The sequence below is a fragment of the Anas platyrhynchos genome, chromosome 32, assembly GCF_047663525.1.
Source record: "Anas platyrhynchos isolate ZD024472 breed Pekin duck chromosome 32, IASCAAS_PekinDuck_T2T, whole genome shotgun sequence".
NCBI classification, from domain to species: Eukaryota; Metazoa; Chordata; class Aves; order Anseriformes; family Anatidae; genus Anas; species Anas platyrhynchos.
The window spans coordinates 3,199,608-3,220,712 of NC_092619.1; the positions used below are offsets into that span (position 1 = coordinate 3,199,608).

The 21,105-nt window shown below is 54.6% G+C and overlaps 1 protein-coding gene across 1 annotated transcript in view; it reads left to right on the forward strand.

The window, feature by feature from the left end:
- Positions 1–21,105, forward strand: part of LOC113842075 (scavenger receptor cysteine-rich domain-containing group B protein-like) — a 124,751-nt gene that overhangs the window by 10,300 nt on the left and 93,346 nt on the right. Inside the window, exon 2 of the mRNA XM_072030357.1 lies at positions 4,890–5,259. Coding sequence (XP_071886458.1) covers positions 4,890–5,259 — 370 coding nt within the window. The remainder of the gene's footprint in view (positions 1–4,889; positions 5,260–21,105) is intronic.

The following is a 21,105-nucleotide window of genomic DNA, read 5'->3' on the forward strand; positions in this document are numbered from 1 at the left end:
TAATATATTGATATATATATATTAAATATATTTATTTACTTAAAATTATATGTATATATATACACATATATATATACATATATATGAAACTGTACATATGAGAGCAGTGTCCAACACTTCCTGAACCCTGCCAAGCTTGGAGCTGTGGGGAGGCTGGGAGGCACCGCAGGGCCATGCCTGGGCACGGGGCCAGGAGGAAACCACCGTCTTCCTGCCCGGGCGCCATGTCACGTGGGCTGCGGTTTGTGCACCTGCAGTGGCAGGCAGGCTCCAGCTCCCGACCCGCCGCGGGGAATAACGGCCCCTGGGTGACACGCTGAGAGCCAGGGAGACGCCTGAGGCTCTGGGCTGCAGCTCTGCTGCCAGGGCAGGCCCTGGACCAGCTCTGGCTGCTGCCGGGACCCCACAGGAGGCTCCCTGGGGAGGGACGGGACAGCCAGCACCCCCATTATGGGGCTCTGGCCCTGCCCAAGGGCCTTTCCCAGCTGCTGCTGCTAGCACAGCAGGGGTTGTAGCAGGGGCAGGGGCTGGTCCCTTCCCAGCCTGACACAGCCCTGCTGCAGGACCAGTCCCCTGGATCCCATGGCGCAAGGACAGCCGGACAATCGCACCTTGGGCTCTTGGATGCTACAGCTCAGGAGATGCTCCGTGCTCCCACAGCAGGCTGCAAGGGGTGTCAGAGCCATCTGCCCCCACACCCAGCCCTACCCCACGATGATGTCCCACCGCAGTGACGTGAGACCCGCAGTGAAGCCGTCCCTCATATATGGTCATGAAGAGCGCTGGAGAAGTTCATTGGAGAGCTGGGCTGCGTCGGAGGGGAGATAAGTGCCGATAACGTCTAAAAAGGTGCCTGCTGCTTCGATTGGCTCCTCCTGCAGCTGGGACTGCATCTGCACAGATATATTGCCCTCCCATCATCTCCATTGCCCTTTGGGTCCCCAGGAGCTCCAGCAGCAGGGCCGTGCTGTCAGGACAGGAGCCTCAGGATGGGGACAGAGGGACTCCTGTCCCCTTGGGTGCTGTGGCTGTTCCTCTGGGTGCAGCCATGCAGAGGTAAGTGCCAGCTTCTCTGTTCCGTAGCCTGGGGCCAGTGGGCAGCAGTGGGTTCATTGGGATCTCTCTGGGAGTGAGGTTGCTTTGCAGGTACCACTGAAGTGAGGGGTAGAATATTCTGAGGCCCTCAGCCTGTTCCTGTCTGGATGGGAGAGTGTAATCCATTTCCACAGCTCCCATGTTTTTGGCAGCCCATGTCCAGTTGCATTTCTAGACACCTTGTCCTCAGGTACACTTTTGGGACCCCTTGTTCCCCAGCACCAAACCTCTGGAGCTGGAGGAAGCCCAGGTGCTGACAGCCAATGCCTGGGGTGTCCTGGAGATGTTGCGTGCTGCTCCCTGGCCCTGGGTTCTGGGTAGACCCTGATCCTAGGAGGGGAGGTTGTACCCCCAGACAAAAGGTGACTGGGGCTTCTGCACCAAAGGTGGCAGAGAGGTATCCTTCCTGGGAGGCCTGGCCAAGGTTAGAGGCTGGGCTGACAGCAGGAATGAGGAGAGGACTCAGGCTGGGGGGTACCTTGAGATTGACTCAGTGCCCCCTGTACAGACAGGGAGCCCTAGGTGTTTTGGTGCATTTTGGAGGAGCCTGGGGCAGTTGGGCCAGGGGAAAGTATTGGTCAAGGAACATGGGGCTGTTCAAGGGGTGCTGGACTGGGGAGGAACAGGAGCCTTGTGCAGGGCTGGAGGAGGTATGCAAGTGGGCATGGGCAGGGGCAGGGAGCCACTGGGGTGGGAGAAGATGCTGAGGGCTGTGGGGTAGCAGATGGCTGAGGAGGACTGGAGCTGGGCACTCCCAGCCCAGCGCAGCGAATGGGGACATCCCACTGCCCCAGGGACAGCCCATGGGAGCAGGGCTCCCACCCTGGGGTCTGTGACTGTGCCTGATCCAAGGACAATCTGAGACGCTCACTGTGGGGATCAAAGCTCTCCTGACCGTTCCCCTGTTGATGTTTGAAGGGGCTGCGGAGGTGAGGCTGGCGGATGGCGGCAGTCGCTGTGCTGGAAGAGTGGAGGTGAAACAACAGGGCCAGTGGGGGACCGTGTGCCATTACGGCTGGGACATGACTGATGCTGCAGTGGTTTGTAGACAGCTGGGCTGTGGGGGTGCTCTCGAAGCTCCTGGATATGCACACTTTGGACCAGGATCTGGGCCCATTTGGATGAATTTTGTTGGCTGTCGTGGCACCGAGTCTGCCCTGTCTGACTGCACACACGTAGGATGGAGTCAAAGACACTGCCCTCACAGCTTGGATGCTGGAGTGACATGCTCAGGTAAGGACTGAACTTGTTCCCTACTTCTGGGATGAGGACACTTCTAAGGGACCTGGCTGTGAGCTCAGGAAGCAACAAGTGGACACCAGAACATGGCTCTGTGTGTCAAGTTGCACTCTGAGCTGGGTCTGTCACTGCTGGTGTCCCTTGTCCCTGGGGAAAGCCCAGTGGGAGCACACTGAGCCTGGCCCTGAAGCTGGAGCAGCCAAGCCTGGGGAGGTGCCTGGGGCTGGGAGAGGAAAGCCCTCACCCTTCCCACTGTGCTGCCTGGTTCCCATCTTTCTCCTCCATTCACCCAGGCCCTGTCTGGCAGGCTGGTCCCTATGCCAGGGGAATCTAGAGCAGCTCCCCCAGCCACCAGCAGCCTCAGGGAAGGGCGTGCAATGGCTCAGGACTTTTGGGTTGTACCCCCAGCAGACAAGAGAACCTTGGCCAAAGCAGAGGGGCTGCTCAGAGGGCAGGAGCACTGGGCTTGGGCAAAGGAACAAGGTGGCAAATGGCACCTAGTTTCTTTCCCAGAGTCAACCTATGAGAGCCAGGTCCTGAGACACGGCCCGTCCAGGGCATGCTGACCCACTTCTGAGCCTCTCCTTCGTGCTCTGTGCCCCAGGGGCTGTGCCACTACCTCCTGGCTCTCCTCAGTGCCTGCCCTTACACCGAGAGCTCGTGTCAACCCAGAGCTGCCCTCTGCCTGATCTCCTGCCCTCTGCTTGGCTGGTGGACAGGGAGGTGCATCTCAGCACCACACACTGTCCCTACCGAAGGACCCCTCTTTGTCTATTCCCTTGATGTGCCCCCTCTAACAGAAGCTCTTCAAGAACTCCATCATTCGCTGGGAATAGGGGTGCTTTTTGGCAGACCCAAGGATTTCTTCTAACTGTCCTGAGCCCCGTGGGGCAGAGCCAGCTACAGCAGCCCCTGGCGCCTGGGCCCATTTCCCTGGGCCCACGTGCTGTGGATGCTGCAGTGCTGGGTCTGGGGCCAGGCAGGCCAGGGACTCTGGGCAGCAGCAATTTGTCTGAGCAGTGCCTGCAGCTGGGGGCTGGGAGAGAGGGCAGCCCATGGGTGCTGGGCTGGATTCTGAGGAGCAGCAGGGGGACCCTGACCTCTTTGTGCCATCAGCACACCCTGAGAGCTGCTGGGCTGGCCATGGGACTCTGCATGTGGTCACCTTAGGGATGAGGTGGGAGGTGGGCACAGAAGTGCCAGAGGGCTCTGGAAATTCACAGGTCTCCTTGATTGCTCCAGGATTTGTGCGGCTGGTCGGAGGGGACAGCCCCTGCTCAGGAAGTGTGGAGGTCTACGACAGGGACCAGTGGAAAGCTGTCTGTCACTCCCACTTTGGTGCCAAAGCTGCCGAGGTGGTGTGCAGGGAGCTGCAGTGTGGCACAGCCCTGTCTGTCCATGGGGCAGCTCAGCTGGGAGAAGGGGCCGGTCCTGTCTGGGACAGAGAGCTGCAGTGTGTGGGGAATGAATCCACCATCCTCTTCTGCCCCTGGGGGACCTCCAAGGACAAAGCCTGCACCCACAGCAATGGCACTCATGTCACCTGCACACGTAAGGACTTGGGGTGGTATGGTGCCCACGGGGGCTGTGTTGGGGGCAGGAGAGCAGGGTGGGCACTGGGCTGTGCTGGGTCGGGGACAGGTGGGGTGAGGTGGTGGTCTGCAGCCGTAAAATTAGAGTGCTGCAGGAGGAGAAAGGCACGCTGTCCCTTTGGCCTCTCCTGCAGCTCCTGTGGGAGCAAGAGCACAAATGTGGCCTCTCTCACCCTCCTTTGTCCTTGAGTACACAGGGTTCAGGCTGGTGAACGGCAGCACAGCGTGTGAGGGCAGGGTGGAGGTCACGGTGCTGGGGACGTGGGGGACCCTCTGTGCCTCCCGCTGGGACCTCTCGGACGCCCACGTTCTGTGTCGGCACCTCGGCTGTGGTTTTGCTGAGTCCATTCCTGGAGGAGGGCATTTTGGGAGAGGAACCGGCCCCGTCTGGAGAGACTCGTTCCACTGTGACGGGACTGAAGCCCACCTGGGGCAGTGCCCGGTGACTGCCCTGGGGGCCTCGCCGTGCTCCCAGGAGAACGCTGCTGCTGTCATTTGCTCAGGTGAGTGCTGGGCAGTGCTGCAAAGTCCATTTGCCCCTGGTGTGTGACACGGCCACACAAATTTGGGGAGCTCATGGCAGAGCCTGGCTGAATGTCTGCTCTCACCAGGCCTAACTCACCCCATGCCCCTGCGGTTGGTGGGTGGAGGGAGCCGGTGCGACGGGCGCGTGGAGGTCTTCCAGCATGGGACGTGGGGCAGAGTCCTGGATGAGCAGTGGGACATGCAGGAGGCCAGCGTGGTGTGCCGGCAGCTGCAGTGCGGAGAGGCAGAGGCAGCCTACACCCCCGTGAGGGCCGAGCGAGGACGAGGCCCTGTGGGGCTGCGTGGGGTGCGGTGTGCAGGGCACGAGGCTGACCTGAGCCTCTGCAACACCTCCCTGCCCGAGAGCACACCGGCAGCAGGGATCATGGAGGACGTGGGGGTCGTGTGCCAGGGTGAGTGGTGCTGCACGTCCCCCAGTTGAAGGTCCAGGAAGGCAGCCAGCCCCTGACGGCCAGGGTTCTCCCTGCTGCAGGGAGCCGGCGGGTGCGGCTGGTGGACGGGGCCGGGCGCTGTGCCGGGAGAGTGGAGATCTACTACCAGGGGCGCTGGGGCACCATCTGCGACAACGCCTGGGACCTGGCCGACGCCGCCGTTGTTTGCCGCCAGCTGGGCTGCGGAGGGGCCCTGGAGGCAGCCGGCTCTGCTCGGTTTGGGGAGGGCTCCGGGCAGATCTGGCTGGATGGCGTCAACTGCTCTGGGGCCGAAGCTGCTCTCTGGGACTGTCCTGCCGAGGCCTGGGGGCAGCACGACTGCGGGCACAAGGAGGACGCTGGAGTCATCTGCTCAGGTCTGTGCTGGGATTGGGGCTGGGAGCTGGGGCCTCAGAGACTAGGGTGAGGGCAGAGCTGGGCAAGGCCGATGCCATCCCTGGCTGCCTTGGGTCCCCTGCCCAAGCCCATCCTGGGGAAACCCTCACACAGACCCTTGGGAGCCCATCCACCCTGACAGTGAGTGGGGAGGGCAAAGGAGTATGTCAGAGACCTCTCTGCCCCCAGATGCAAAAGAGATTTGATGGCTGTGCCTCCGAATTCCTGAGCACCTGGGGTGCAGAGGAGCCTGTGTTCCACCAGCCCCTGACCAGCCTGTTCTGTCTGGGGCCTTTCCTCCTTTCAGAGTTCACGGCCCTGAGGCTGGAGAACAGCGACGGTTGCTCCGGGCGCCTGCAGGTTTTCTACAACGGGACGTGGGGCAGCGTTTGCTCCAACTCCATGACCACCGAGACGGTGTCACTGGTGTGCAAGGAGCTGGGCTGCGGGAATGAAGGGGAACTGGAAACAGATTCTAACTATGCCAAGCTGTCTGGCATCACGTGGCTGGATCACGTGGAGTGTGGGAAGAGCAACAGCTCCTTCTGGCAGTGTCCCTCTGCTCCCTGGAATCCGCAGTCGTGTGATGACAGCCGAGAAGAGACCCACATCACCTGCAATGGTAAATCTGAGCCATCAAGGCACCAGCTCCTGTTCCCCACTGGGTATGGTGAAATGCAGAGAAGGAACCCAGAGGGGCTTTGACTTCCTGCATTAGACCTTGTAGCTGCTGGAGGAACAAAGGTGACTTCAGCTTTCAAAGCTACCCATGCCCACCATCAGTACCTGGTGAGGCTGCCATCAGTCACTGGGGGAGGCAGAGGCATCTCCAGGCGGGGTCTCAGAGAAGACCAGTCAGGAGGAGGGGGCTACACGCTGGACTGTGAGACTCCCAGGAATATGTGGGAGCTGGTGGAAGTCTGTGATGTACCCAGCAGGGTGGAATCTGCCCCATCACCCAGCCCGGTTGTCCCCAGCCTCCGCTGCCTTGTGTGGTCAGGAGTGGCATGTCCTGCCCCCGACCTCTGTCTGATGCTGCCCCTGCCATGTTCCTGCCCATGCAGATCCCCCACGGGGCCGTCCAACCACCAGCAGTGAGAGACTCTCGGTGCCTGTCATCCTCTGCATAATCCTGGGGGTCCTCGTCTGCCTGCTCCTGGCCCTCCTGGCTGGGCAGGTGCAAAGCGCCAGGGCTCGGCGCAGAGGTGGGTTCTTCCCCCGTGGTCCTGGGGGGGAGATGCCTTCTGGCAGGGCTGGGGCAGTTAGTGTCCTGGGGAACAGAAACAGAGCCATGTGCTGCCTCCTGCCCCATGTGCTGCCCCACTGACTGACATACCATGGGGCACCAACATCAAGGGGTAGAGAGAGTCCAGACCCTGAGGCATCAGTTCTGGGGTGAGAAGAGAAATGTGAGAGCTGGGCTGGGTGAGAAGGGGAGGATGTACTGCTGGCAGTGATCTGGGCAGCACTGGCAGGAGGAGCATGGGGCAGCGGAGTCCATCACTGTGGTGTCAGCCACCCCCCAGCAGGGCACAGGCTGTGCTATTGATGTATGAAGAGATGGAGCAGCTCCATGGGGAAGGGAAATGAGGGAACTGGTGCAGGGTCTGCACTGGGACGTGACCCAGGGAACAAAGGGGCACAAGAGCTGTCTCCAAAGGGATGGTGCAAGGCTGACTGTGCCCCAGACCATCTCCATGGGGATGCTGCCCTCCCTGGGGATGTGGCTGCAGTGCCAACGCAACACAGTGGGGCTGTGCTGTGGGGACAGCCCTGTGCTGGCCCCGATAATGGGGCTGGGGGAGCCCAGTGGGGTCCTGCCCCCTCTGCCTATTCTCAGACCAGCCCTGCCTCTGTCCCCAGGCTCCGGGAGAGCTGGGGAGCCCTTCCCTGAGGCCGTGTACGAGGAGATCGCTTACAGCCTGGCGTGGGAGAAGCAGGCGAGGTTCAGTCTCTCAGGTGGGTGCAGGTAACCTGCGGGGGCACATCTGCTGTGTCCATTCTCCCTGTCTCAGACCAGGGCTGTGCCCTGCAGCTCCTGCCCATGGTCCCTGAGATGGTTGGACCATGGGGTCTGTGGGAGAGCATCCAGGTGTTGGCCCCCACAGAGGAGCTTCCTCCACACCAGCTCTGCCCATCCCAGAGGGGACAGCCCCTCTCTGCTTGTCCCTGCACCTTATTGAGAGCCAAGGGTTAAGCAAAGGGCTGTCCCAGGGCAACTCTGGGAACCCCTCTGGGAAGTGCCTTGTCCCAAGGGAACTGGTCTCCTCCCCATGCACCCCCAGCTCTGTGGGTGCCCATCCCCAGCAGTGCTGACCACCAGTCAGGGCAGCAGGGCTCATCCCACAGCACCCACTGCAGCTCTCTGCAGCCTCCTTCTCAGAGGGGTCCCTGACCCAGCTGCAGCCCTACCCCAGGCACATAAGGAGGAGGATGATCTGGGGCCACACCCAGGGATAAGAGGTGGGGGGGGGGGGGACGGGCTCCATGTCTCCTCCCTGCAGACAGACCAGACAGACAGCAGTGCCACCGAGTGTTATCATCAGAGCTGGAAGCATGAAGGCTCTGCTGTGACCCTGACACCAGCAGCATGTCAGCCCTGTGTCCCCACACACCCTCCCATCCTCTGCTCTGCAAGACATCTCTTCTCATTGCCACCACCTTTCCTCTCCTTTCAGATGTCCCTGTCCTGCCCGGAGGTTACCCAGCAGATGGCTATGATGATGCTGGGGAGGTTTCTGACCCTGGGGAGGATTCTGTCCCTGGGCAGGGGGACTGGGAAGTGCCCAGGACACCAGAGGAAGGAGATGGGCGCAGGGATGCAGCCACAGGTGAGAGGGCAATGCAGCACTGCCACTTCCTAGGTGCCAACCCCAGGCCTGGGAGGATCCATGCCATATTGAAAGCCTGACCACCTCCATATGGAGAAACTGTCCTGGGATATTTTGTGGGGTCTGGGAGAATGGGCCGAGTGTCTCAGGCTGGTGAGGATGAGGAAGGTGATAAACAGCCCCGAGGGGCACCCCACAGGCCCAACCACAGCAACCTGCCTTGCTGCTTACAGGGGGAAGCCTGCACTCCCGGAGAAGTGCTGTGGTCCGTGGAGCTGAGGGAGACACCTCGTCACTTTTCCTGGGGACCACGGGCTATGACGATGTTGAAGAGGTGTCTCTGGCATATCCCCATGAGGACACCCAGGATGTGACACCAGAGCCCCCTGCACAAGAGTTCCAGAGCCCCAGGCCAGCAGAGCCCAGCTCTGCTGAGCAGCTGGGTGCAGCCGGGAGGGAGGAGAGCTCAGTGCCACTGGGAGAGCCGTGAGTGCCAGGGAATGGTCTCCCTTTTCCAGCAGTCAGCAGACACACATGGGTATTTCCCCTCTTGATATTCCCCTGTTTTTATGCTGTGTGTTGGTATTTCCTCATATTAAAACCCTCTTCCAGTCTTCCCTGCCCAGGTGTCAGGGTGTCTCCCTGAGTCGGATGGAGGGGAGAAGAGCTCAAAGATGCAGCAGTTGGGAAGGAGCTCATCTTAGAGCCAGCATAATCGGGGTCTGGCTTTGGGGCTGACAGAGCCCCTGGTCCCTGGACACTATTCCTACTGACAAAGACATTTCCGTCCTTCCAGCCACAGGCAGTTTCCAGACAAAGTGGTTCTCTGGGAAGCCCCATGAGACACTCCCTTGCAGTGCCCACCTTCTGCTGCCTTGGGCCCCCACGGAGCCTAAGGATGCCTGCCCAGCACCCATGGACAGAGATACCTAAGTTGCAAGAGGTGAACGGGGAGATGTCTTGGACCCTTGGGCAGGACTTGGCACCAGCTCCTGTTGGTGGGTCCCCACAGCCCTCCAGGTCTTTCCCAGCAGGCTCCTCTGCTGCAGGCTGGGAGGTGCCTTTGGTAGTGGGATGGTGGGCTGGAACACCTATTGGAGCATCTATTTAATCCCGTTGGGTCATCTGTCCTGGCTGTTTATAGTCTTCTCTGGGTCAAGAACTGGCTGGAGGGCCATGCCCAGCGGGTTGTGGTTAATGGAGTTCAGTCCAGTTGGCGTCCCGTTACAAGTGGTGTCCCCCAGTGGTTGGTACTGGAGCCTAGCTTGTATAATACCTTTATTGATGACCTAGATGAGGGGTTGAATGTACCCTCAGTAAGTTTGCAGATGACACCAAGTTGGGAGGTAATGTTGATCTGCCTGAGGCTAAGGTGGTCCTTCAGAGGAATTGGGATAGGCTGGGCTGAAGCTAATGGGATGGGGTTTAACAAGGCTAAGCACCAGATCCTGCACTTTGGCCACAACAACCCCATGCAATGCTATAGGCCTGGGACAGAGTGGCTGTGAAGAGGAAAGGGGCGTGGGAGTGATGATCGATGTTTGGCTGAACATGAGCCGGCAGCGTGCCCAGGTGGAAAGAAGGCCAATGGTATCCTGGCCTGTGTTAGAAATAGTGTAGCCAGTGGGAGCAGCGAGGTGATCATCCCCCTGTACTCAGCTCTGATGAAGCCACACCTGGAGTACTGTGTTCAGTTTTGGGCCCATCACTACGAGAAGGACACTGAGGCCCTGGAGCATGTCCAGATAAGGTCAACAAAATTGGTGAGGGGTCTGGAGCACAGGTCCTCTGAAGAGTGGCTGAATGAGCTGGGATTGTTTAGTCTGCAGAAGAGGAGGCTCAGGGGAAACCTCATTGCAGTCTACAACTTCCTGAAGGAAGGCTGTGATGAGGAGGGGGTCAGCCTCTTCTCTCTGATAACTAATGATAGCACTCGAGGAAATGGCCACAAGTTGCGCCTGGGGAGATTTGGTTTAGATATCAGGAAAAACTTTTTCTCTCAAAGAGTGGTCAGGCACTGGAACGGCCTCCCCAGGGAGGTGGTGGAGTCACCATCCTTGGCAGTGTCCAAGAAGCACCTGTCTCAGGTGCTTTGAGATATGATTTAGTAGCTTAGGGGTAGTATTGGTGATAGGAGGATAATTGGACTAGATGACCTTGTAGGTTCTTTCCAACCCTGTGTTTTTATGACTCTATGATTCTGTGACTAATGGTAACAAGTAATGTGCTTGGGGTCTGACTTTGAATTAGGAAATGAGGTTGGGGATTAGAGCAATGGATGCCTTAAAGGGAGAGAGAAAGCATTAAGGACAGCACTAGATTTTCGGGTTACTAGTTAGAAATATTACCAGGACACAACATGAAGATGTTCCCTGTGAGTGTTGCAGAAGCATCAGACTTACCTGAATCCCTCTTAAATCTTTAAAATCTTTCCTTTCTGTTAGCGAAACCCCTCTTCTCTCTCCCAAATCCCCCACCGTTATTCTCCCAGCTTTCCCCTGGCCTCACCAAATGTGTCACCCTGTTGGGGACAGCTTTCTGAGGGCCTTTGTGACCTCAGAGGCTCTGCCTCCCTGCTGTTGTCCAGCCAGGTGCTGTGACACAAGTGACCTCACAGCCAGTGTTCACAGGGCTACAAGGAGCTGTTGTGCTCAGCAGGTCTCATCCCAGCCCACCGAGAAGCACTGGGTGCAGGGGGTGCCCTGCACAGTCCCTCAGGTACTCTGCCTGCCAACCAGTTCCTGCTTTGGGAGGTCTCCCACATATCCAAACTCATGTTTCCCCATGTAGGTTTCAGCAACTCCAGGGCATCCTGAAGGAAATGGCCACCTCTGTGTGGAAAACTGATTCAAGAACTGAATGCATATTTTAGAAAAATGTTGAGAACTCTTCAGAGAAGGAGTTGGTGTGAAAGTCATGATGACTAGCATTGGTCATATCCATATCTAGTGAACAAGGACTCAGCCTAGACTGCTCTGTGGTTCCCTTCTCTCTGCCAGGAGGCCAGCCCAGCCCAGACCCTCCCCAGCTCTCCACACCCCCATCTCCTCTCCCCCACCCAGCCCAGCAGGGAAACCCAGGCTGGGCTGGCAACAAAGCTGCTAATGAAGCAGGGGAGGTCACTGGAAGTGTCTCTGCTGCTGCCATCTGCAGGAGATAAACACCACCAATCCACCTTCCCAGACACCCTAGAGCCTCCCAGACCAGCCCTGCTCCCCAGCACATCACAGCACCACACTGCTGGCCCTGGGGCTCCTCAAGCAACACCACTGCACACACACTCAGTGCCCTGCTCTGCTCCCGGGACACACCATGTCCTGCACAGCCTTCCCCCAGCCCAGCACGTCCGGGCTGGTCTGAGCAGCCATTCCTGCAGCCCCTGCCCATGCTGCCCACAGCCCCCCAACTGGCGGTGCTGCTCTGCAGAACGAGGGGGCTGTGGTGCATGGGGCCATGGGGGCACTCAGCAGGGCCGTGCTGGTCAGGCTGGTGTGAGATATGTTCATCTGATTCGTGTCAGTATGGAACAATGCTAGGGCCACATGGTATGATGAATGTGACCTTCTTTCTTACATACACTTGTATAACCACATAGGTTATACCACAAATGTATGAGCCCTTTATTACACTGGGAAGGCAGAGCCAGATGGTGTCGGGGGCACTGCCACTGAGTGCCTCCCACGCAAGTGGTTCTTTGGCCATGGAGGGTGCGCACAGATAGCTGGCCTTCTTCAGAGTCAGAGACTCTTTGAATACGGCTGTGCTGCCCTGCAGTCAGAGACTTACCCTGTTCAGGCCTGTGAAGATTTCTCCCACTGTGATCTCTCAGCATCCCCCCTCCACACTGCCTTTAACATCTCCCTCCCTTCTCTCAGCCACCCTTGTCCCCTGCAGGCAGTGTCCCCAGCCCTGCTGCGCTGTGCAGAGGAGCTGCTCCTGGGCAGAGCTGTCTCTCTGCAGTGCTGCCCGCTTACCAGAAGCTCCCCTTGGGCCCAGGAGTCCAGCCTAGGTCAGCAGCACAGGGAGCTCTTGACAAATTCCTGGGACTCTAGAGGAAACAACGTTGAAACAGAATGAAGTTATCACAGATGATCCTTCCATCCACTGGGGAAGGAAACTCATTTCCAGCACTATCATTCCTCATATCAAAAGAAGTATGAGGTTCAAGAATCACCTTTCTGTGTTCTGGTTTTAGGCAGGACACCCATACAGGGATAGGGAGGGATCTGCCTTCATTTGCTGAGGGAAGGGTTTCAGCTGAATCAACCAAGGCATCTCGTTCTTTGCAGTCCAATGGTTAGAAGGAGGCTTTGCTCTCTCACATGCGCAATAAGCCCACAGGAGCTGGGATTTCTTTTGCCTAGGTTCAGGTGGGCACACTCCAGTCTTGTGCAAGTGAGCTAGTCTCAGCTCCCAGCACACTGAATAGAGACAGAGGCCAGGAGGGAGCTGTTCATATGCAAACACCAGGTGACATTGGAGGTGCCAGAGGTGGGCCAAGATATATGCAAGTATCTTCATGCTCTGATTAATTCCAGGAATCAGTTGGGCATCTGGGGACATCATTCTTAAGTGCAGGGAAATTTACTTGGTCAAATGAAAATGAAACCAGATACCTAAATTAAAGATCATTGATTCTTTTCACTGTTCATTAATATATTCTGAGCAGCCTACAATGGCTTTCATCTGATTTGGTCATTTATGGGTGTCATTTACGATAGGCAGAGCTAAGTGTCTCTCTTCTCCAGTACATGTTCTTACGACATCTGAAGTTTTATCCCTGAGAGGGACAACTGTCTTAGAGTCATAGAATCATTAAAGTTGGAATAGACCTCCAAGATCATCTGGTCCAACCACCCCCCTACCACCAATATTACCCACTAAATCATCTCCCTAAGCACCACATCCAAACTTTCCATAAAGACCCACATGGACAGTCACTCCATCATCTCACTGCGCAACCCGTTCCAATGCCTGAACAGTCCTTTTGAGAACAAACATCTCCTAATTTCCAAACTAAACCTCCCCTTAATCAACTTGAAGCCATTCTCTCTAGTCCTGTCACTACTTATCTGTGAGAAGGGGCCAACCCTTAGATCCCCACACCTTCTTTTCAGGTAGTTGGAGAGAGCAATACTGTCTCCCCTGAGCCTCCTCTTCTCCAGACTAAACAACCCCAGTTCCCTCAGCTGCTCCTCATCGGAATTGTGTTCCAGACCCTTCACTGGCTTTGTAGCCCTTCTCTGGACATGCTCTAGGGGCTCAACATCTTTCTTGTACTAAGGGACCCAAAGCTGAACACAGTACTCGAGGTGCAGCCTCATCAGAGCAGAGTACAGGGGGATGATCACCTGCCTGGTCCTGCTAGAAAGGCTATTCCTGACACAAGCCAGGATGCTACTGGCCTTCTTGGCCACCTGGGCAAACTGCCGGCTCATGTTCAGGTGAGCATCAAACAGTGCTCTCAGATCCTTTTCCTCTGCACAACTTTTGAGACACTCTGCCCCAAGCCTGTAGTGTTACATGGGGTTAATGTGGCCAAAGTGCAGGACCCAACACTTATCCCACTTGCCTCTGCCCATTGACCCATCCTGTCCAGGTCCTTCTGAAGGGCCTACCTACCCTCCAGAAGATCAACACTACCCTCTAACTTGGTGTCTTCTCTAAACTCACTGGGGATGCACTCAATTCCCTCATCCAAATCATCAATAAAAACATTAAAGAGGATGGGCCCCAACACCAACTCCTGGGGAACACCACTGATGACCAGCTGGATTTCACTCCGATCACCATCAATCTCTGGGCACGGCCATCCAGCCAGTTTTTAACCCAGCAAAGCATGTACCTGTCCAAGCCATGGGCTGCCAGCTTCTCCAGGAGAATGATGTGGGAGACTGTGTCAAAGGTCTTGCTGAAATCTAGGCAGGCTATGCCAACAGCCTTTCCCTCATCCACTAGGCAGATCACCCGTTCATAGAAGGAGATGAGGTTGGTCAGGCAGGACTTGTCTTTCATGAGCCCCTACTTACTGGGCCTGATCTACAGGTTGTTCCACATATGTTGCATGATTGCATTCAAGATAACCTGATCCATCACCTTTCCTGGCACCAAGGTCAGGCTGACAGTTTAAGCACTTTGGTTCAGCTCTACTTTTTGTGTCCCATTGCAATATCTGTATACCCCCAATCTATACATCATGTGCAGCAGTATAAGAACCCATTGATACTGTGCAGACACAGTTCAGTAGTAACTGAAACACTGGTCTGTTTTCAACACCTTTTTGTTCTAAAATTCAAAATGCAGATCCATAAGATCTGCTCTGAAATAGAACCACAGGGGTTCAAAGAGCTTCAAAGGTTTTGTGTTGGGAAGGATCTTTATAAATCAACCCTCCTGCTCTGGCCAGGTACACATTCCAAGAGACCTGGTCTTAAACACTTTTAAGGGCACCATCCCACAATTTCTCTGGAAAACATGCTCCAGTGCCTCACTAATCTCAGAGTAAAGAATTTCTTCCTAATATGTAGTCTAAATCTACCCTCTTTTAGTTTAAGGCCATTACCCCTTGTCCTATCACTCTATCCCTGATAAAGTGTCTTTCTCCAGCTTTTCTGTTCATCCTCTTTAGCTACTGGAAAGTTGCTGTAAGGTCTCCCCAGAGCCTTCTCTTCTCACTTGCCAAGTAGTCCCAGCCTCTCCTTGCAGGAGACGTGGTCCAGCTCTTTGATCATTTTTGTGGCTCTCCTCTGGTCTTGCTCCAACAGGTCCATGTCCTTCCAAAATAGGGGGCCTCAGAACTGAGCACGGTATTTTAAGAGGGGTCTCACAAGAGTGGAAGAGAGGGCAAGAATCACCTCCCCTAACCTCCTAGTTACAGTTCTGATGCTACCTGTGATTTTGCTTTCTGGGCTGCAAGTGCACATTGACTGCTCATGTTGAGTTTTTCAAGCACCAACAGCCCCAGGACCCACTCCACAGGGATGTTCTCACTTCATTCTCCACCCAGCCTCAAGCCTGTCAAGACCTCTCTGGAAGGCGTCCCTTCCCTTCAGTGTGTCAACCTCACCACACTGCTTGCTGTCATCAACTTGCTTGACATCAACTTGTCAAAATGTCAAGTGGACAATCCCATTGTCCATGTCACCAAGAATGATGTTAAACTCTTCCAGTCCCAATAACGGTCCCTGAAGAACACTACTCATTGCTGGTCTCCACTTGAACACTGAGCTGTTGACCACAGTAATTTGACTGTGACCATCCAGACAATTCTTTATATCCACTGAGTGGTCCACCCATCAAATCCATGCCTCTCTAATTTAGAGAATGGATGTTACGTGGGATGTGTTGAATACTTTGCACAATTCCAGGGAGATGACATCAGTTTCTCTTCCTGTATCCAAAAACACTGCAACCCAGTGGGTCAGAAGACCATCAGATATGTCAGGCATGAGCTGCCCTTAGTGAAGCCATGTTGGCTCTTACCAATCACCTCTTTGTTTGTTATGTCCCTTAGCAGAGTTTCCAGGTGGATCCATTCCATGATCTTGCTGGGCACAGAGGTGGGACTGACTGGACTGTAGTTCCCTAGGTGTGTATACATATGTATTTTTCCCTTTTTAATAGTGGCAGTTCCATTTTCCCTTTCCCATTCAATGGAACTTTGCCAGACTGCCACCGCTTTTCACATGTGATGAGTAGTGGCTTTACAAGTTCATTTGCCAGTTCCCTCAGGACTCTGGGATTCATCTCACCTGGTTCCATAGACTTGTGTTCCTTCAGATGCCTTAGATGGTCTTGCACCTAATCTTCCACAGTAGACATTTCAACAATCTCCCAGTCCCTGCATTTGTCATGTGGGACTTGGGCAGTGTGGCTAGAGCTCTTGCCAATGAAGACTGAGGCAAAGAAATCGAGTACCTCAGCCTTCTGTATATCCTGGGTAACCATGTCTCCTGTTTCCTTCAGGAGAGAGTCCATGTTTTCTGCTGTCTTCCTTTTATCACTGTTGTACTTAGAGAAGCCCTTCTTGTTGCCCTTGACCTTCCTGTCCAGATTGAAGCTTACCATGGCCTTAGCTTTGCTGACTTGATCCCTGGCTGCTCCGATAGTGTCTGTGTATTCCTCCCAGGTTACCTGTCCTTGCTTCCATCTTTTGTAGGCTTCCTTTTTTTTTTTGTTTTTATCATAGAATATCCTGAGTTGGAAGGGACCCTTAAGGATCATCCAGTCCAACTCTTGACACCGCACAGGTCTACCCAAAAGTTCAGACCATGTGACTAAGTGCACAGTCCAATTTCTTCTTAAATTCAGACAGGCTCAGTGCAGCGACCACTTCCCTGGGGAGCCTGTTCCAGTGTGCAACCACCCTCTCTGTGAAGAACCCCCTTGGCCAGCATCTCCTTATTCAGCCATGTGGCCTCCTGGCCTTTTTGCCTGACTTCCTTTGTGCTGGGATGCATCGCTCCTGAGCTTGGAGGAGGTGATCCTTGAAGATTAACCAGCTTTCCTGGACACCTCTTCCCTTCAGGTCCTTCTCCCATGGTACTCTACAAAGCAGATCCCCGAAGAGGACAAAATCTGTTCTCCTGATATCCAGGGTGATGAGCTTACTGTGTGTCCTCCTTGCTGCCCTAAACATCCTGAATGCCACCAGTTCATGGTCACTGCAGCCAAGGCTGCCTTTAAACTTCACATTCCCCACAAGCCAATCCTTGTTGCTAACAATGAGATTCAGCATTACACTGGCTAGTTCACAGTAAGTGAACTCCATCCAAATGAACTCCAAATGCATGGGGTCCAGCCAGACAAAGTATACTGGGTAAAAGCTTTGTAGTGGGAAAGAAGGGCTGAGGTGGAAAGCCTGATCCTTCAGGGATGAAGGGTCTGGATGAACGCAGTGGATGTCCCTGTCTCAATCCAAGAAGATGTAAGGCAAGGAGAGAAGAAGACTTGAGATACATCCAGAGGAGCACAGCTGGAGCTGGGACATAGAAAGCCTCAGCTTTTCTGAGACAGAGAGGCCTTGCCTTGTTGGAGGTTGAAGGGAGCAGAGAACCTCTGCAAGCCTTGCTTGCAGCTCTGGGCAGAGAGTTCCTGTCCTTCATGTGTGGCTTTGGGCACTTCCTCGGTCAGTGGTATGTGGGGTATGCAGTGTCAAGTAAAAGACAGTGGTGTGACACCTCCTGGCCTCACTCAGAAGGTGCAAAGAGGGGACAAGCCACAATTGCTAAGAGGACAACATGTTTCCTCCTAGGCCCAGGTGGCAGAGAGACCTGCCATGGCCAAGGGGAAAAGACTTTTTTTTTTTTCTTGGCTAATGTTTGCCTTGCCAGTGCCCTTGTCCATCTCCGTATCTGGCTGTCCTATGCTGTCCCACACCACTTCATGTTGGTGCATTATTAATTCATTCTGTACTTCTAAAATGACACACTCATACACACCAGCTGTGTGCCTGAAGGCGGCCTGTCAGCTCTTCAGTCAGAAGTGCTCTGAAACCCACCTGCACAGCCATGGGCCTCCTGCTGCCTTCTGAGAGCCTGAGGCACAGCTGACCTCAGCAAAACATCCCCACCCATCTCCTCCTTGAGCCCGATGACCTGACCAGATCCAGGTCACCTCCCTTGCCTCTTCCAAGACCAAGTGACTGCTGCAGGACCTCTCAAACCCATCTTAGCCTCATGGGGTCAAGCCCCTTCAGTTTTGTGATAAGCATGCAGGAATGACGGATTTGAGGTTTAGGAGTTCTTTTTGCTTTTCATGTTTAGAGATAGGACAGAGTCTTAGAGGGAGGTTTTCGTGTTCTGCTTTGGGGAGCCAGCCAGAGTTTAGTGTAAGGGCTAGATTTTTGGTTAGGCTTTTGTTTGTTTATTTGTTTTTATGGTGTTTTACTGGGTGAGGGCTGGTGTTAAGGCTGGCAATCTAATGCTAATGATTAAAGGCTAGGCATTAGTGAGTGCTAAGACTAATGTTAACAGGTAACATACCTGGGGTTTGACTTCAAGGTAGGATTTGAGGATGGGGATTAGAGCACTGAGTTCCTTCCAGAGCAGGATTTAGTGTAGCTGTAGGTTTTAAGGCTACTGGCCTCCTAATCCTTCCTTTCTCTTAGCCAACCCCCTCTTCTACCCCCAAAATCCCCCACTGTTATTCTCCCAGCTTTCCCCTGGCCTCACCAAATGTGTCACCCTGTTGGGGGCAGCTTTCTGAGGGCCTTTATGACCTCAGAGGCTCGGCCTCCCTGCTGTTGTCCAGCCAGGTGCTGGGACACAAGTGACCTCACAGCCAGCATCCAAAGGGACAAAAGGAGCTGTTGTACTCAGGAAGCCTCTTCCCAGGTCCCCCAGGAGCAGTGGGTGCAGGGGATGCCCTGCACAATCTCTCGGGTATTCTTCCTGCCAATTAGCTCATACTGCAGAAGGCCTCCCACATGTCCAGAGTAATTTTTCCTCATGTAGCCTTTATCAACTCCAGGGCATCCTGAAGAAAATCTGTAGAAAAGTGATCCAAGAACTGCTTTCTCAATTTCTTTTGCACAGCTAAAATGACACATGTTCACACCAGCCATCAGCCTGAAGGTGGCACATCAGGTCCTCAGGCAGAAGCGCCCCGACACCCACCTGCACACCCATGGGCCTCCTGCTGCCTCCTGATGTCCTGTGGCACAGCTGACCTCAGCAGAGCATCCCCACTGTCATGGTTTAACCCGGCCGGCAGCTAAACACCACGCAGCCGTTTGCTCACCCTCCCCCCTCCCTCTCTGGGACGGGGGAGAGAAATGGAAAGTGAAGCCCGTGAGTTGAGATAAAGACAGTTTAATAAGACAGGAAAATAACAATAACAATAACAAAAATAATAGTAACGATAATAATAATAATAATACAATGGTGATAATAGGAAAGTAATAATAATATGTACAAACAAGTGATGCACAATGCAATTGCTCACCACTCGCTGACCGATGCCCAGCCTAACGCCAAGCAGTCCGGCACTCTCCCCCCGGCTAGCCACCCCTATATATTGTTTAGCATGACGTCAGATGGTATGGAATACCCCTTTGGCTAGTTTGGGTCACCTGTCCTGGGTCTGTCCCCTCCCAGCTCTTACTGCACCCCCAGCCTGCCCGTTGGCAGGACAGAGCAAAAGGCTGAGATGCCCTTGGCTTAGTATAAGCACTGCTCTGCAACAATTAAAGCATCGGGGTGTTATCAGCACTCTTCTCATCCTAAGCCAAAACACAGCATTCCATCAGCTACTAGGAAGAAAATTAATTCTAACTGAAACCAGGACACCCACCCATCTCTTCACTGATTCCTGTGACCTGACCAGACCCATGTCACCTTCCCTGCCTCCTCCAAGACCAAGTGATTTCTGCAGAACCTCTCAAGCCTTGCCCAGCCTCATGGGGCCAAATCCCTTCATTTACATCATAAGAGTGCAGGAATGAGGGATTTGAGGTTTGGTTGTTCAGTTTAGAGTTTAGGGATTGTATTTTACCTTCCAAGTTTAGGAACTGGGCAAGGTCTTAAAGGGAGGCTTGTGAGTTCTGCTTTGGGTAGACAGTCAGTGTTTAGGGTATAAGCTAGATTTTTGGTTAGGGTTTTATTATGTACCTTGTTACGGGATGATATCTGGAAATATAATTCAAGGAATTAAGAACTAGGGATTAGCAAGAGCAATATGTTAAGACTAAAGGTAAAAAGTAATTTGTTTGGGGTTTGACTTCAAGGTAGGAAATGAGGTTGGGGTTTAGAGCAGTGGATTCCTTTCAGGGTGAGGGATAGCATTTAGTACTAGGTTAGCACTAGGTTTTCAGGTTGCTGGTTAGAAATTTTGCCAAGGCCTAACACGAATGCTTTCCCAGTGAGTGTTGCAGAAGCATCAGCCTTACCTGAACCCCTATCACCTCTTTGAAATCTTTCCTTTCTCTTAGCCAAGTCCCTCTTCTCTCACCAAGGTCTTGCATCTTTACTCTCCCGGATTTCCCTTGGCCTCCCATACATGTCACCATCTTGGAGGCAGCTTTCTGAAGGTCTTTGTGACCTCAGAGGCTCTGCCTCCTTGCTGTTGGCCAGCCGGGTGCTGGGACAGACGTGACCTCACAGCCAGCATCCACAGGGCTACAAGGAGCTGTTGTGCTCAGGAGGCCTCTCCCCAGGTCCCCCAGGAGCAGTGGGTGCAGGGGATGCCCTGCACAATCCTTTGGGTACTCTGCCTGCCAACCAGTTCCTGCTTCAGAAGACCTCGCACAAATCCAGACTCACATTTCCCCATGTAGCCTTTGCAAGTCCAGAGCATGCTGAAGGAAATGGCCACCTCTCTGTAGGAAAGTGATTCAAGAACTGACTATATATTTTAGAAAAATGTTGAGAACTCTTCCGAGGAGTTGGTGTGAAAGTCATGATGACTAGCATTGGTCATATCCATATGCAGTGAACAAAGGCCCAGCCCAGACTGCTCTGTGGTTCCCCCTTGTCACTCCCAGGAGGCCAGCCCAGCCCACTCCCTCCCCAGCTCTCCACACCTGCCTCTCCTCTCCCCAACCCAGCCTAGCAGAGAAGTCCAGGCTGGGCTGGCCCCAAAGCTGCAAATTAAACAGGGGAGGTCACAGGCAGTGTGTCTGCTGCTGCAATCTGCAGGAGATAAACCCTACCGATCCACCTTCCCAGACAGCCTGCAGCCCCTCCCTCCCCCGGCCAGTGCCACTCCACAGCACAGCACCATACTGCTGGCCCTGGGGTTCCTCAGGCAGCACCACTGTAAACACACAGCACCCTACTCTGTTCCCAGGACACCCCATGTCCCACACAGACTTGCCCCAGCCCAGCATGACTGGGCTGGCCTGAGCAGCCATTCCTGCAGCCCCTGCCCATGCTGCCCACAGCCCCCCAGCTGGTGGTGCTGCCCTGCAGAGCGAAGGGGACTGTGATGCATGGGGCTGTGAGGCACTCTGCAGGGCTGTGCTGGTCAGGCTGTGAAGGCAGAGCCAGCTGGTGGGGG